Source organism: Tinamus guttatus, unplaced genomic scaffold (assembly GCF_059628265.1).
Source record: "Tinamus guttatus ecotype Peru unplaced genomic scaffold, ASM5962826v1 Tinamus_guttatus_pri_ptg000522l, whole genome shotgun sequence".
NCBI lineage: Eukaryota > Metazoa > Chordata > Aves > Tinamiformes > Tinamidae > Tinamus > Tinamus guttatus.
Window position 1 is genome coordinate 358,019 of NW_028289056.1, and position 17,373 is coordinate 375,391.

Genomic DNA, 17,373 nt, shown 5'->3' on the forward strand with positions numbered 1-17,373 from the left:
ACAAATTAATTAATCTATATTTTTTAAATCTTTTGAAGACATAATTGAAAAAAATATTGGCTTATTTGAATAATTACATCTACTTGAGCAAGCTGGTCATATTTGAAAGGACATGACGTGAAATGTGGGCAGAGGGAACTTAGAAGTGCTGGATTTAGACTTGGGAATGGCTCCTAATGGAAGTGGGTTGCTGAATAGGTGGGAGAGACTTGGAATCTGTTGGTGTTAAAGCAGGACGGGGTCAGAACCATCTCCCCACTGCTCGTGCTGCTTTGCTTCCGTCTCGTTATGCAGGGGCTCTTTCTTGCTCATTTAGGGTTTTAAGCAAGGCGTTTTATATAGATAAAATCGAAATGCTTACTTTCCCACCTGTTCTTAAGGTATAATAAATATGTAAGTTTGTGTGTGTATAAACACACACACCTTTTCTGGTTTCTCCTCCATCCTTTGCAGAGAGGGATGCGATGAGCTGCGGAAAGGAAGGGCTACTTGTTTGCACGGAGAAGCAGGGAGGGCGCAGACGTTTTGAGAGCCACAAACAACAGAAGTGGTGGCTTAGGATGACTGCTTAAGGGACATCCCTGTATGTTGTCACTCCCACTGTCCATGCATGTGGGCTACAACAGCAGGATGGATGAGCTGCTTCCCAGCTGTGTCGTGTGATCAATGGAACCATGCAGCCGAGATTTTGGAATTGCCCCAAAAACATAAAATGCTGTTTGCAGGTCACTTAATAAATTCTCCTTTGGTTAAGAGCCTACTTCACACTTTCCTCCATTATCATTTAATAGCTTGATTGAAGAAAGACTGCCCACCCAGAAATGGCTGTACTGTAAGTAAAGTCAGAAATTAGTGTAATTATTAAAAAAAAAAACAGTGCATTTTTATGTGGAGTATCTCTTCAAGTCTTGAAATCTTTGTGGTTCTTTCTAAATGCCTGTAAGAGAGTATTAATTTCACTTGGAAATTGGGAATATCGATGCTGTCATTTTTCACTGAGTAAGAGCATTACTGGCCTGTAGGTTACTGGTTCCCTTCTCCCTGCAGAGCATGAGTGTAAATCATCCAGACTGATGGATTAAAAGTGCTCATGGAGCTGATTTTTCATGTTTCTTACTGGGCAATGTTATCTTTAGAAGAAGGCGGACAAGGAGGAATAAAATCCCAGCTTAAAAAGAGCCATTTTTCTGATTCTTATTTTCTTTTTCCTGGCTTTTAATATCTCAGTGCTGGGCAAGTCTGGAACTACTTTCTTTGTCCATGTTGTGTTTTTATCAACTGGAACACAGTGTATGGAAATACTGACAAGTTTTGGCAACATTGTGTCCAAGCTATGCTAGTCAATATTTAACTTTTATGTTTTAATTATTTTTCTTGCTCCTAAATTTATATGCTGTGTTCCTCAAGTAAACAAACAGCCTTCTGAAGTTTTACTTGTCCACTGATCTAGTATAACTGTGTCTTTTAAGAGGCAAAAGAATATAAATAATTTCTGCTTTAAAATTGGTAGCTGAAGGAAAAGGAGAATGAACTTTGTTATAAAAGTTTGAAAAATTAATAAGTGTTTTATGAAGCTGTCCTATTGGCAATCTAGAAATCTAGAAATTAGTTTTCCCTTTATTTTTCCGTTTTTTGTTTGTTTGCTTGTTGTTTATTTTGTTTTGTTTCAGGTCAAATATTCTATTCCTTGCCTTTATGCTCAGGTCTTCAGAATTGTCCCAGAGATCAGATGTTACTGGCATGAAGCCTGAATCTCAGAACTCTTAAGGCTCAAAATTAGGCTTACCCTTATGTCAGACCTAAAATATAAGATCAGCTTGTGTGTAATGCTAGTGCTGTCAATTATTTCCTTGAAAAGCTTTCATCCCTATCTCTTCTTAACAGCTTTTTTTTTTCCCAAGGAAGGTCATAAAGAATAAGGAATCCTTATAACTTAAGGATTGTTTTTCCCAAGGAAGGTCATAAAGAATAAGGAATCCTTATAACTTAAGGATTATAAGGAAGGAATGTTATAGCACCTTTGAGGAGAAATTTGGAGAAGTCTGGAAAAGGGGCAAGGGAAAGAGCTGCTTTAGGAACTCCCATTTAAAGTAAGAGTGTATCCTTGAAATTTCTCGAAAGGCCTGAAGGCCATTTTTTAAATGTCCTGCTTAAAGGACTTAGACCTGGTATTTCATTCTTGTTCTTTGCAACAGATCAGGAAGGAATGATCTTATGAGAGTGACAAGCAGTGAAAAATAGCTAGTCCTTCTAATCTTAATCTCCCTCTTAATGACTTCAAGGACTCTGGGTTGTTTTAGAGAGAGGAGGAGTAAAAAAACATGTTTCTCTGATACCTTCTGCTCTCTGTTCTTACTGCAGAGTTGTTGCATCTGCAGCACGTTGTGTTTTTTAAGTATTTTGAACTTTAAAGTCAAATCAAGGATTAACTCTGTCAGCTATTGTATTATTCCGTTCCTACTAATAAAGCTGCATTCCGATATTTCGGTTTGAACTTGAACTCAGTGGACGTGCCTTCCAGAAGAAACATATCCTCGATTATCTCTGCTGCTGTCTGCATGCGTTAGGGGTTTAGCAAGCATCCTCCTCCTCTTTTGGGCAGGATGTAGTTGAATACTGTAATAGTGCTTGGTCCTTGATGGAGCAGCAACATTTGATTTGCCACTGGATGGATATTACAACCGTCTTCTTGTTTTGCCCGTGTCTTGCTTTGGGATTGTTTTTCTCTATTCCGTGTCAAAATAATTCCTCTTAAAGCAGGCAGTCCATGAACAGCACTGGGGCCTTTCTTTCTGCGATGTTCTGAGCAGGTCATTTTGAGATAGCCTGTATCGATTCAAACAAAAACTGCTTTCTGGATGCTGTCTAGTTAAGAGTGGTCTCTCAGTGATGCAACGTTGGGATTCGACATCATTTCTGCTCCTTTCGGCGCTGCCTTGGCTCCCGTCGCTGCCGTTGCGTTGGCTGGAGGAGGCCAATTCCCCTCCTGGTGTTCGCGGAGGGCCGCGAGATGCTCAGCCCTGGGAGCCGAAGGTGGATTTGAGTAAAGGAGTTTCCCTGGTGGCAATGGCTTCATTTTTAAAGAGAGTGACCCTCAAGAGAGGAGGAAGATTGCTGGGATATAATACAATAAACTGGCGTCTTCCCTCTTCTCCAAAGGGGAGTGCGACTTCTCTTCCTCCTCTTCCTCCTCCTCTAGACGTTTCTGTGGGATGTCAGGAAGGTTTCCCTGTGTGGGATTTGTCATTCCAGCTTATTTCCTAGTTAGGCACCTGATGGTTTTGCTGTAATAGCACCCTGACAAGAGATCCAAGGCAGGACCTTAGCTCGGCGCTTCCTGGCTCTCCATTGTTTTGGGAATTACTCGTGCTCAGGAAGAGCACGAAACGCACAGACTGCTCTCAAAACCTGCAGTCTTGAGCAAGTGCTTTCAGGGGGTAGTTGCAAGGGGAGGGTTTTTTTCAGTAGTACCTGATCTTGTGTACAGATGAGCTCTATTACCTCAAATATGAATTCTCTGCATAATGGTAAAGAAAAACAAATGATGCATGCTCGTCTATACAAAACCTCTGTGGCAAAACCGAATTAGAGCCAGAATGTGTTTTCCCTCCTCTCATGGTTTAAAACTACTTTGTTAATACGTTTCTTCACCTTCTCCTCAAGGGCGGATGATAAAAATGTAGAACTAAGCTCTGAAAAGGTGACTTGTTGTCTCTGGGGTTTCTTTCCCCCTACATGTTCACCCTGGGTGTTGCACGGAGCCCACATGTTGGTCGTCACTTCTGGCACCCCCTGTGCAATCTCTGTGGGACCAACTGCAGTATAATTAGCACCAACACGTGTTTTCAGGCGTTCCTCCTCCCCGAGATGTTTGCATTGGCACCCTGGGTGTGCGAGGCGCTTGGGGGTGCTCAGCAGAGCCCTCTGTCCAAGTTGTCACCTCTGCTCGTGGGTGCTGAGATGCAGGACGGGCACCGCTGCCTTGTTCCCCTCCACGGACCTGGCTTCCTTGGACCTGGCCCCTCTTCCCCTTTCCCGCAGGGATGCAGGGATGGAGCCCTGCTCGGCCCTTCTCCTCCAGGCTGTGCCGCCGGCTGCCAGGGCTTCTTGGGAGAAGCCACCAGGACACGTTGCTTCTGCTGCTCCTGTTCTGACACAGCCTGCAAAGCCTTCAGGGCAGCAAATTGACCCTCTCCAGGATGTCACTATGAGTTTATTAGTTACTTAGTTTGGAGACAGGCCTTGGAGCCCCCAGGTGCTTTGTGTGCTCCCCTGCTGTCTGCAGACAGATGAACACCTGGGTTTCAGGAGATCAGAATTTGACCCGAAGATGGTATTCCATGGTTTTCCCTAAGAAAGTACCTACCTGTTGGCCTTGCATTTGAAACCACATAGAAATGCCCCTCTTAAGTATGTCATATTACTTCTTTGAGGTGATTATCATAGAATCTATATGAGAAAAGTAGGGAATTTCCTTGGATTGTGTTCTTTATGAATCTTTTGGCTGTATTTTAAGAGCTCGTTAGTGTTTTCCTGATCGAGAGCCTGCCGAGCAAAATCAAGTATCTAGACCAACTCTTCACGTTTTTTTTTTTAAGGTGGGGTTGGTTTGCGGGAGATTTTTAGTAGGAAGAGAGTCCCACTGGACCAGGGCAGTTCAGGGTGGCCCTTCAGCTGGCGTGGGCGCGTGTTGACATTGCCTCTTTCAGTGTATTTGGTCCAGCTGAAGAGCTGTGGTTAATCTCTGTGATGTGACACACAAGGAGTTGTCCTGCCCCGTATCAGAGGGCAGTGGCAGTCACCCTTTCACGTTCACTAGTCATGACACTCGAGTGTTATTTATTATACACGTGTAGCCTTGGGTCTCTCCCTGCCATGGTTTGTATTTCACACCTCCTCTTCCCATGCCTTGGAGCGTATCACGCTCTGGTTATTTTCCTGTTTCTGTGGCATCCCAGGAGTTGTTCCAGCCGTTTTCCAGTGTCATGGCCACGGGTTTGGTGGCTATGGGTGTTAAGAGGGCAGCACTTCTGTTCCCTGCTCCACTGGTTGATTCTCTCCCCCCGTGTCTTTGCTGCTTGAGTCCTTAACTGTGGTGGACCCAGGCGGCTCCTCTGCTCACAAATGATCAACTGCTCTTTGGTAGGGGGAGGTTCAACTGTATCTTGTTCATTCTGTGTGAAGAAGTGTAGAATTAAAGGAGGTTGATTCTTACCCAAGAAGGTTGTTCTCACCACATTTTAGCGGGAGCCTGCCTTGACTTACACAATTAGAATTTCCTCCCAATAATCAAGGCCAAACACTTAAGTTTTTAATTGAATAGGGACACCAGTTTTGCAGAAGAGGAATTGCTATCTTAGCTACATAGGAAAACCTGTGGAAAATTACTAGAAATGTGGGAATTTGCAGCATGAAGACACAGAGCTATTCTGTGTTTTCCGCAATTCATCATCCAGTAAAACTTCTCATTGAAACAAATGCTAATTCTTTTGGACAGGTTCAGCAGCAGGTTCACCCAAACCTTTTGGCAAAGGAAGATTCCCTTTATTATATCGAGGAGTTGATACTTCAGCTGCTAAACAAACTATGCATTGCTCAGCCACGGACTGTCCAAGATGTAGAGGTAAGACCAGATACTGAATCATGAAGTGTTGGCTTACAGAATTGCTGAGAATAGCTAAGCATTTTACATGGTGCAGGTTGAAGTTAAAGCAAGGAAAATCTGAGCATCAGAGCTTGTTAATATGACTCTTCTAAAAAGTTACCCAGTATTCTGCTTTCATAAGGCGAGTTTAATTGGCAACACCGTTTGTTAAAAGGACTTGAGAATACAATGAATAGAATTAATAGAATGAATTTGGAATAGAATTGAGTTAATGGAATTAAAGGATGTTTCATCTTTGCCATTAATATAGTCAAAAATATAAATATGGTAATGAAAGGTTACTGTTGTTAGGCCTGGATTCTGCAGCCAAGGGAATAGAGTTGTGTGTTCCTGGAACTTTATTGAACTCACTAAAGCTCTTGTGTTATTGCAGCTGTCTGCCTTTGTGTCATCGCTCACAAAATGAGGGCTCTAATGGAGAGTGCTTCGGTGTACGGTCTAGAGAGAGAGAAAGTGATTTCATGTAGCTGTTACACATTATAGTCTGGCTTTGCAGAGTATTAATCTTACAGCCATCTATATGTCTAGGGCTTTCTGCCGACAACAAAGTAAAATCCTCATTTAATATTCTATATATTTGTAATGGAAATAAATATAAAATATGTTTACAAAATAATTGCCTGAGGGGTTTTAGATTCTTACTAGATACAGTAATACCCTATATTCCTCATTGACTCAACTCATTAATTATTAAGTTTGGTTTATGATTAATGTATTTTGTAATACCGATACATGAAGATTATGGTATGACTAAACAAAAGCAAAACCTAATAATCCCTTAACAATCCTCAGGATTGTTGCTACCATTAGTCTGGATTTGAGCTTTCGAGGCGAAACTGAGAAATTTTGTGTTTTTTTCCTCCGGTTCCCAGCCTATCAAATAACCTGGCACACAGGAGAGATCGAGATAGCACCCATTACACAGCAGCTCTGTAGTTCTCTGCTTCTGAATCATGAGTTGATAAAATTACTCTCTGTACACAGGAATTAATCTTTTTTGGGGGGGTGTGTAAATAAATTCCACAAACTACTGTTTGCAAAAATAGCACAAACAGTACCCATGCTCTTCTGAGAAAGCTACAAACTTTGAGTTCCTGTTACAAATATCCCAACTAAATTGACACAACAAAAACTATGCAGTGCCTTACTTCAAATATACCTGGTATCTTAAGGTCGAGAGTAATAAATCATTATTGCACTTAGCAATATGGCAGTTACATCATTTAAAGCATGGAGCTGAGTCTAAAGGGTGGTAATGGGCTCTCCAAAACTGTAGAGTTCCCCATGTCAGCACGTTCAGGCTTTTCCAAACCAAGGAACACCCAGTGCAGTCCTTGGCACTGCGCTGCCGGCACATTCTTGTCTGAAGGCTTCTGGTTCTGCTCCCCTCCTGCTCTTGGCTCTTTAGAAGAAATCTGAGAGCTGGGATGTGTCAAGTTTATCATGCAGATAGGACGCTGGACTTACTGGAATTATTTGTGCATAATATTAAACTTACAAGATCAAGGTCTAAAGTCTCAAGTTTTAACAGACTTTGTAGATGAGAAAAAGCCCTTGGAATCATTCACAGCAAAGCATCGGGAACCAGTGAAGTCCAAGTGCAGATGATATGTGTTACTTGTGAAATGAATTGGCGTGTTGAAGTAAGAGCTGAATTCTGCGTTGCCTCCGTTTTCGGGGTGGTCTTGCAGAATCCCAGTAAAGTTCCTTCCCAAGAACCCTGAGAAACCCAGCCTGGAGTTTTAGGCTCGTGTGTGTGTGGAAAGGGGCGCAGTGCGTTCTCCTGGCATGAGCAACCTCAGGAGAAGCTGGGGCTGTGGGTCTGGCGGGTCCCGTTTGGGTTTGCCGGCGGGTGCGACCCCAGAGATCACCTCGCCTGTGCACGGAGCATTCGCCGTTGGAAGGTGAATCCGTGTAACAGCAACCCGAAATAGCGGGTTGGCGCGTTGCTGCGGGCTGTAAACTGCAGGTGTTGCGTCCGGCCGTGCAAGCGGGAAAGCGGGAGCGGGTGGGAGCTGCAGCTGGAGCAGCCGCCTCCGTGAATCACTGCCCTACGTGCAGCTTGGAGATGCAGCGTTTGCTTCTGTTTCTGCCATAAACTTGATGTGTTGTAGAGCAAGTTCCACTTTTGTGAAATTAGAACAATAGCTGCTTGTTTTCTTCATTTAGCCCATGAGCTGTTTAGTGCTTCCTCATGTTGTTTATATTTTGGGCTCCTGCTCTCAGCTGAGGCTCCTTGCTGCTCCTCTGACGTCAAGATCAAGTGTAGGACCTGCTTTGGGAGACTTGAAGGAACACTCGATGCTGAGAAGAGTGGAGCTAAGCTGGGTAGGAAGGAAAGAGCAGTTAGGAAAACATGTTGCAAACACTGAGGAGGAGGAGGATAATTAGCCATAGTGCGGGGGAAGTATTTTGCTGGGGGCTTTTCGGTTTGTTTTTTAACTTCTCTTTGATTGCTGTTGTTAATCTAAGTGCACCCTATATGTCTGGGCAGGAACGTGTTCAAAAGACGTTTCCTCATCCAATAGACAAGTGGGCGATTGCCGATGCACAGTCTGCTATAGAGAAACGGAAAAGAAGAAACCCTCTCCTGCTGCCCGTGGACAAGATACATCCTTTATTAAAGGTATTTAAAACAGCAACCTGATAACTACTGCTACTTCCCCCCAGATGTATTCTTATTGTAAAAGCTATGCACTAGAAGTATTTCTTTAATTCACAATACTTTTCCACACAAGTAAGAATTCAGGAAAATTTCTCATGTTGGCTGAAGGAGTTAAGAGTCACGCTAGAACAGTAACATATTATTGTAATGTGTACTAAATCTAAGTCCATAAGGTCAATATATCCTAGATTTTAGTTTGTAAATACATTACTCTGCTTTGAAATACGAGCAACTATATTTTAGCATAGCTAAAATCCAAACAAATGCAGATGCTTTATCTATTTCAGTGACAGTGTTTAGAGGGCTTTGTTTCAAAGTGCCACAGAAGTCAAAGTAGAAAAATGGGAAACAAGTAGCTTCTATTCCTCATCTACCATCAACTAAGATGTATATTGATTTCCTTTCACTGTTGAATTTCACTGATGCCTTCATTTTAAAATCAATACATTTGCAAAGACAAAACAAAAGACTAGATACAACTGCATTATTGGCAAGTTTTGAGAAGGAAGGGGGCATTTTGCTTCCTAAATGTCGTGTCACAACAGCTACGGAACTTGCTTCCAGTCAAGGTCTGCTGTAATTCAGTGAGTATCTACCCCTGCTGTGCCTCTGTAGTTGAATTACACTGCTGGTTTTTTGTTTGTTTGTTTTGGGTGGGGGTTAGATTTTCTTCTATTTATTTTGCTTGTGCTCCCTACTGTAAGGAGTTGCTGTTCCCCGGAGGCGGCATCGTTGCACCGGCATTTCCACCCAGCTTGTGGAATATGTAATTGTCTGTCTGCTGCTTTGGAGAAACTTCATTCAAGCCTAAGCAGAAATTAAAGCAGTTTTTCAGGAATCGTCACGTCACTGCGCTCTTGCTTGCAATGTCTTAGTTTGTGGCAGTTAATAAGATTGGGAGAAATGTTTGCAAAGAAAAAGGTTAAGTAAGGGAAGACTGGCTTTCATAAAGTCTGCTTTAGAGGTGTGTGGATGGAGATAGAGGATGTAATTTTTAGAAGAGACATCAAAACAGGGCGAGAGAGACATTAATTTATTCAAAAGTGTGAACTTGTCTTTATTCCTTGCAGTCCTGTCACAAGCAGTGACTACGTGGTATCTGCAGTACACAAAAGTGGGGCACGTAGTTAAAAAAAGAAAGTGCAGCACTCCTTGTGGTTTCTTTTGCATTCAGACTTTTCTCTTTAAGTTTTATTATTTTGGGCTAATAGAAATTTACAGATAGCTTTTCATTTTGTATAGTCAGAGGTTAACAGGTGGGCTAAAATGCTTCAGAGTGTGCAAGAGGCTCAGAGTACAGTCCATAGTTCCATTAAAGACAGAAATAAATGAAAATGAAATGTGCTGTTTTCTCAAGAGTCCAGGCTTGGGCCATGGTTCCTACAATATGCATAGATGTAGACTAACATTTAAGTGCAAGGGTAGTTTCAGTGATGTCCCCTCCTCAAAGGACCCCTAGAAGGCTTACCTTTAAGGGAAGCATTACCATAAATTCTCTAGCTGCATATGGCAAAATATCACAGGAAATTATATGCAAGCGTTTTCTTTGATGGTATTGATGAAATTTTCGTTTGCTGCCCTTTGCCCAGGCTGCTACATTGCTGTGGATTATCAACACAGACAAGATTTATTTCAGTAGAAACAAAATGTGTGAATTGTTATTCAGAATTAATTTCAGGAATAAATAGCACTGTTGTTGTTCTTGTTTTCAATTTGCAGGAGGTCCTAGGTTATAAAGTGGATTACCATGTCTCCCTGTATATTGTGGCTGTCTTAGAATACATCTCAGCTGACATTTTAAAACTGGCTGGAAATTACGTTTTCAATATTCGGCACTTTGAGATCTCCCAGCAAGACATCAAAGTATCAATGTGTGCTGATAAGGTAAGGAGATAAGATAAAAATCATATTTTGGAAAGAAAAGGAGGTGGATACAGGAGGCAATATTTAGAAGTCTCAACCAAAATAAGATATGAGAGACACTATTCTTATTCAGAAACTTCTCTTTCTTTTTATGCTAGACTTGTCACAGTAAAGGCTCAACCTGTCAGTTAAGCCTGTTTACATTTTGGAACAGTAGTTCTTATAAAACAATATAAGGACAGAAACCAATACTGTCCTTTATTGACCAGCTGTGTTAATGTCCTCACTTTGTAATGATGGATCTTTCCTTCTTTATAGCACAGAAGGGATCTTTAGTTTCTATATTGATTCAAATGAGAAACAGTTTTTGTTGAATTTCCATCTTTATCAGGAGGGTTTTGTCAAAAACTTATGCAAGATGCGTTGTTTTCAAAGTTGCTTCTGCATGAATTGTGACTTGTTTTCTAGGTTGTACTAACTTATAAAGGGAAAAATGGCTTTGGCAACTGATCCAGCCTTCCTCTGCCAAAGTTTAAATATTGCTCCCTTGCGAGAGTGGTCACAGAAAGTATTGTATTAAAAACTCAAAGGATTTCTCTGGACACGTTGAAACAGTTGAACTTGAACCAAGTGCAAAAAACAGGCCTGCCTCTAATTTTTTTTTTTTGATTTCTTTGTTAGGTTTTAATGGACATGTTTGATCAGGATGACATTGGTTTGGTTTCTCTCTGCGAAGATGAACCTTCTTCTTCTGGGGAGCTCAACTACTATGACCTAGTGAGAAACGAAATTGCAGAAGAAAGACAATATCTGCGGGAGTTGAATCTGATAATAAAAGTATTTCGGGAAGCTTTCTTGTCTAACAGAAAGCTGTTCACACCAAATGTAAGTCATTTAATAGGTTATTGATGTGTAATACTAATTTCTCTAATGGAGCCATAGCATATCAATTTTACAGTGACGGCACTGGAGGTAAAATTAAATTTGATTCGTTGTATGCCAGTGCATAACAGGAGTTGACTGTGAAATAAAAAGGAGCAATTGCTGTTAATAGTCTGGAGAGCACTGCTCTCAGAGTGAGGTTTAATAGATGTGATTCCCTGCTCGATGCCAGCAGTAGCTAATGTCCTTTGGTTAAGTATATAATATTAACACTTCTGCTTAAAACAAAAATTAACATTTATTTACCTGCCTGCGCAGAGGATGCAGATGAATGCTTGAATTGACATTAGAAGTCTACTGCAGGCCCCTCTGTCTGCAGAAACTGCAAAGAAATCGACCCCTGTCCCCACGTTCGCTAGCATTTGACTGTGAGGAAAATCCGCCGTGACAACTGCTTGACATGTCGGAGCTCTTGTGAGACAAGAGATCACGGGAGATCAGGGAATGGGAGAGGAAGGAGAAGGGGTCCTGGCCAGCAGGACCTGACCAGGGTTCCTGGGCAGTGCCAAGCCCTTGGAAAGGGAGGGAGCAGGGGATGTTCCCGGTACAGCTCAGTGCGGAGCTTCCTCCGTAGCTGCCCAGCTACTGGAGAGCTGCAGTGGAGAAGTGGGAGGGGAAGGGAGCAGAGTTTTGGAGCTGAGGAGTGTTCTTCCATGAGACGGGCCTGGGTAAGAAAGACTGCAAATTGCTTGTCCCCATGAAGAGATTGTCCTGGCTTGGGGCTGTTGGTGGACAGCAAGCTGTGGTGTTAGCTGGGGACAAGAAGAGTGTCTCAGAGGGACCAAGGGAAGAGTAGAGGTCATCGGAGGAGACTGCCTAGTTGGGAGGTTTTGAGATATGTGAATTTGAAAAAATCTAAATGGGAGGTTTTGAGATTTCAAAAATCTAAAAAACAGGTTGGGAAAAGGAAGCTGGCAGTTCTCCCTCTGAATGCAGGTAGTGTTTAGCTAAAGTGAAGTTGCTGGTTTAGTTTTACCTGTGGATTTGAGGATGTGACCTTAGAGCCGCTTTTAAATTGCCTCCTTCCCGTTGTATTCTGAAAGATAAAAATCAGCAGAGGGGAAAATAACAGCTGTGGACATGGGGGAAAAGGCCAGATGTTTGTGTCAGCAGCACTGAACCAGCACTGGCCAGGACTGCTGCTGCTGTGGCCTGGGAAGGATGCTGAGCTTCCCTTCGCCGGGGTTAAAATCCTGCAATATTCCGTCTGGGAAAACCACAGGACTTCATTTTCTTCCTCTCTTTGCTGGCTCTTCCTCACTTGTCTTGTGGTTCAGGCTTCCCTAAAAACACTCTTTTTACAGAAAGTTTACATCACAGGCTAAAGTATTGACATAAAGTGAATGTTTCTGAACGCTACTGAGGGGTATTTTGTATTTGCAGGATATCGATGTGATATTTAGCAACATTTCAGATATTCATGAGTTGACTGTGAAGCTTTTGGGATTGATCGAGGATACTGTCGAAATGACAGATGAAAGTAGCCCTCATCCTTTGGCTGGCAGCTGCTTTGAAGATCTTGCAGAAGTAAGTTTTTTAAATAATTGATTGTTTTGTTTTCTTAAGCTTTTGGTCAGGATTGATATTTGATAAATTTATAGCTGTAAAAGGTCCTTTTAATAAGCTCTGAACAGAGATCTTCCTTACCTGTCCTTATTATGTAGGCTAAAGCAGGCTCAAAGTGCTGTCACAGAAACTGTATCACGTGCGTAAATACAAAACTAAAATCATTTTTGGGAGTGGAAAAGCTACAGTGCTGTAGGATTTGGAAAGTAATTAGCTGGGGTTGCCCACTGAAAAATACAATACTTTATTTTCCTTAAGAATTGGTGCACTATGCAGAAATCCCAGCGGTTGGACCTAGGTCTGCAAGAAGTGACTGTCTTACTCTGTAAGCTGCAGTAATTCGAACAAAATGTGTTCTTAATTCAAACAAGTGTGTTATTACACATCTAGAGTGTGAAATTCTTCAGTCCTTTTACCAGCAGAAATATCAAAACAGACGTGCAAGTGGAACACACCATGCAGTATTGTAGCAAAAGGGCTATTGGTGTTTGTTTGCCTACAAAGTAGGTATCAAAGAGCAGGAGTAAAGGGAGAGACTGCAAATTGTGTGGGTGAGACTCGTACTGGAGTATTAACAGCTCCTCTGTCAGTGTTTTGAACAGGACATTGAAATACTGAGAGAGCTGCAGAGGAGTCGCAAGGTAAAGGTTTTGAAAACGTGCTTTATAGAGAGATAGCTGAATGTATCAGTTCTTTCAGTCAAAATAAAGATGGGAATATAAGTGACCTGAAAACAGAGTGTGAAATGACTCTGTAACTCAGCTGAGCGAGGCAGAGCAGAAAGCAGCATCTGCAAGGTAACAGGGCAGTGCAGCTTAGAAATAAAGCACGACCTTCCCAGCGTCAGGGTAACTAATGCCCGGATTATCAAGGTAAGTGTGGAGTTTTTGCTGTCCTTGAACGTGTTTAAATCAAGTCTAGTTCTTCCTGAAAGATGTATTGAGCTAAAACATAGAGGTAATCAGATAAACCCTATGGATTTCAAATGAGGTGTTCTGGCCTGAGTGAGCGTTTGTGCTTGTGAATGTATCTCAGGTATCATGGAGTATACAAAGTTAGTGTTTTTATCTCAAAATTACTGTATTTATACAGATAATGGCAGCAAATAAATTCCGTATTTCACTTTGATGCATGTTCAGTTTTTAAAATCAGAAGAATGCATGAATGCTGTCTGCGAAACAGCTAAGTTGTGTTTGGGTGTGAAGAATACACATCCTTCAGCCCATGTAACCTTCAGCCCTTTTATGAATATATCATAAAGATCAAGCTTTGCTGGCCTGACTTGGTTCAACTACTGATCATGTGACATATCAGTAGGACAGTCTAGCTGAATTCTGGTTTATTTTCTAGGATGTTAAAAGCATAAATTGCTTATCAAATGGTAATGAGAAGCATTTGAACAATGAATTAAAGTAGGCTAAAAATACAACTTGCTTTTTATTAGCTGAAAAACTTAGGAGTTGAGGAACAGATTATTCTTCAAAACTCCTTTTTATGCAAGTGGTAAACTTGAATTTAAAAATTGAAGTAACACGCAGTAAGCTTTTGACTTTACAGCCAATCGAACAGGCCAGTTGTTTATTCTCTTTTTGCAAGTGTGTGCAAAAGGGATCATTAAAGAAAGATTTAGAAGCGAGGCGTTTGCTCTGGGTGTGTTATTGCCAGGCCTGCTCCCGTAGTGTTTCCGTTAAAAGGTCGCTTTGCTTGTTTGGAAACGTGATTAGCCTTTGCAAGTTGGCATTTTTGTGCTTTGTCTGTTTCTTTTTCAGAGAACCAAAACAGAAAAAAAAAAAGATTTTAACAAAAATATTTTAATGGTTTTGAGATAAGGAAGCATGGAGAAAAGAAAACAGTTTTCCCTGGGGGCGAAGGGAGTTAAAAAACGTGATGCCTGACACATAAGAGTGGGAAATGGGAATTTGCTAATATCCTGATTATAAGTTAGGATTTGTTTTTCCCTGGTGGCGGATTTCATGATCCGAACGAGCACGGCACGACGTGGCTGCCTGGGATAACCTTTTTAGGGAGCTCTGGCCGGCGCAGGAACGGGGGAGGCTTCGAAGGGCTCCTCGGAGGGCAGCCTGGAAAAGCAGCTTGGAGGGCAGCCTGGAAAACCAGGTTGCTGTCGGGAGGCTGCGGATTTGCTGGGGGGTGTTTGCATTTTTCCTGGAAGCAGTCTGGAAATGGACACAGCGAAAGGGGACCCACTGCCGCCTGATACGTACAGCACCAACCCAGACCTGTCTGCTCTTTTAATGTAATTTAGATGGGCATCAAGTAATGTAATTTAGATGCGAGAATGCGAGAAATCAGCTTTGATATCTGAGCAGCTCTGCAAAAGTTACAGTTGACACTTGCAGTTTTGCTAACAGCAGTGCCCGGTGCTGGGCTCCCCAGAGCAGGACGGACGTGGATTTACCGGGGTGAGTCCAGCCGCGAGGATCATTAATGGACCGGATTGCTGTCACACGAGGACAGCTCCAGCTGTGCCCTGTGCTTGCGCCCTGTGGCACCAAGGACAGAGCTGGATTCAGATCCTCCTCAAGGAAACGGGCCTGTTCTGTAACGTGCCGCTCTTGGTTTCCCTTTGGCTGCTGCCGCTGCCCGGCCAAGCCCTTCATTTCACCACGAGGTTATGATCTCATTTGGATTGACGGTGATGACGAGAACTTCACAGCGATGATTAGAATTTGCATGCAGAAGGAGAGGATGTTCTTTGTCTCCCTTCCCAGCAAAGGGTTTAATTACAGCAGCACCATGAGCAAGGCAGGAAATCCCCTGGCCCCTCTGCAAACAGAAGGACAAAGACTTCACCTAAAGGTCCCGGTGAGCTGGTGATGCCCCACACCTGCGGATTCCGACACGCACCTCCGCGCTGGGAGGGATGTGCTCATTCTGGGCACGCCGCCATCCGCGCGGGATAACCCAGTGATTCACGTGTGATTCAGCCCAGTGAATCTTCGGAGGCTCCGGAAGGGCCTGGCAGGCTCTGGAGCAGGGGATCTATGGGCAGCCACACGTTATTCTCGGGGAGCTCTGTGTGCAGTGGGGTTTGCAGCGTGCAATCCCTCTCAGCAGCTTGCAGCTCGATGCCCCATCCAGACCCGGGGGTTTGTGTCTGAAACCTTGGTGGTGTCCTGCGTGTTACCATGTCCGAGGAACAAGCTGCTGGATGGAGCCAGCGAATTCTGGTGGAGGTTTTTCTGTCAGCTCTCAGACTTATCCAACATTTATTTTATCCTGTCCCTGAGTATAGCATGTGGGAAATGGCCAGACTGTATCTAAACTCCACTGAGGTGTCCCTGGTTTTCCAGTGATATCCTGGACACACTGCCCAACCTGCTCTGGCTCCTCAATAGAAGTTTCCCAAGAGCTGAAGGCTCCTGCTGGCCCAGCAGTGTTAGCCCCAGAAGGCTCTGGAGCCCTCTCCAGGGATGTTCCTCCTCCATCACACGGATACGGAGTGAGGAATCATCCCAGTGTGACTAAAGGCCTGAAAAGGGCTCAGCTGTGACCGGTGCTGGTGACCGGACACCCGGCGTGACGGCCCCTGCTGAGGAGCTGGTTCAACGATGCCTCCTTGTGACCGTCTCCAGAGCTGGTCTGAAGCGCTGCTTCACTCATCCTGCTTCCCAAGGGTCATTCCTCATCCACAGGGAGGTTTTCCAGCCTTAGTGTTTCCAAAATTCTTCTTTAATCAGCATTGTGCATGTGGCCAGCGGGCTGCATAGCGGCTGTATAATTCATAGGGTCCATAGGCACTGCACGGGGATTTGCTGTTCTTTGTGGACTGTGAGCAGACTGAAATCAAGACCTTTTCTTGGTTCCCTTTGTTTCAGCAAGGCAAAATTTGTGCTAGTGATAAGTATGGTGAGATTGGGGAATGCTGAGAGAATGTGTGCTTTTAAAATTCAGAATTAATGACATGTAGTTTACGGAATGTTCCTGTTTTTCAAAATGTAACTTTTCTTGAAAAGTTCCCCCTGTGTTTGAGCGTACTAAAAGAATGATTTGTACCAACGGGGAAAGAAGTATCTTTCGTCCTTCCTGTGTGTATCTAATTCCCTCTCTGTCTATTTAGGAACAAGCCTTTGATCCTTACGAAACCTTGTCCCAGGATATTCTCTCCCCGCAGTTTCATGAGCATTTTAATAACTTAATGGCAAAACCTGCTGTTGCTCTCCATTTTCAGGTAAGTGTAGATAAATACCAAACTCCTTTGGTTCTTGTGTTTTGGAGGTTTGGAGTTTGTCAGTAATTGATTATTTCCCACTGTGCTTTGGCAAAGGAAGAAATCCTCTGGATTCTGCCCTTTGATCAGGGTGAGATACTTGGACTCTGCTCCTTCTTGCAAAAACTGGACGCAGCTCTGACCCATCCATGACCCTTTGGCAGGTTTTTGTGCAATCCCGCGAGATTCCTTCTTTGCCGCTGTGGAAAATAGAGGGTCACCTCTCATGCCTGCTGCTTCCCTGTTGTGCTTTTAATGGCAAACACAGCCACCTGTGAATTATTTTGATTAAGTATTTAAATTTTTGTCATTAGCCAGTGAGGTTGCTCCGAACGTTCCCCCCGGGTGGGTGTTTCCTCTTCAGCCCTGAGCACTGGCTGAGCTGGAACATTTCACTCAAAGATCACTTTGGAGTGAAGCAGATGTGAAGCCCAAAGCCCT

At 43.1% G+C, this 17,373-nt stretch overlaps 1 protein-coding gene across 1 annotated transcript in view; it reads left to right on the forward strand.

Annotated features, from left to right (window-relative positions):
- SOS2 (SOS Ras/Rho guanine nucleotide exchange factor 2) overlaps positions 1-17,373 on the forward strand; it is a 45,596-nt gene that overhangs the window by 5,900 nt on the left and 22,323 nt on the right. The window contains exons 2-7 of the mRNA XM_088533784.1: positions 5,498-5,623; positions 8,160-8,291; positions 10,050-10,214; positions 10,875-11,078; positions 12,519-12,662; positions 16,783-16,893. Coding sequence (XP_088389910.1) covers positions 5,498-5,623; positions 8,160-8,291; positions 10,050-10,214; positions 10,875-11,078; positions 12,519-12,662; positions 16,783-16,893 — 882 coding nt within the window. The remainder of the gene's footprint in view (positions 1-5,497; positions 5,624-8,159; positions 8,292-10,049; positions 10,215-10,874; positions 11,079-12,518; positions 12,663-16,782; positions 16,894-17,373) is intronic.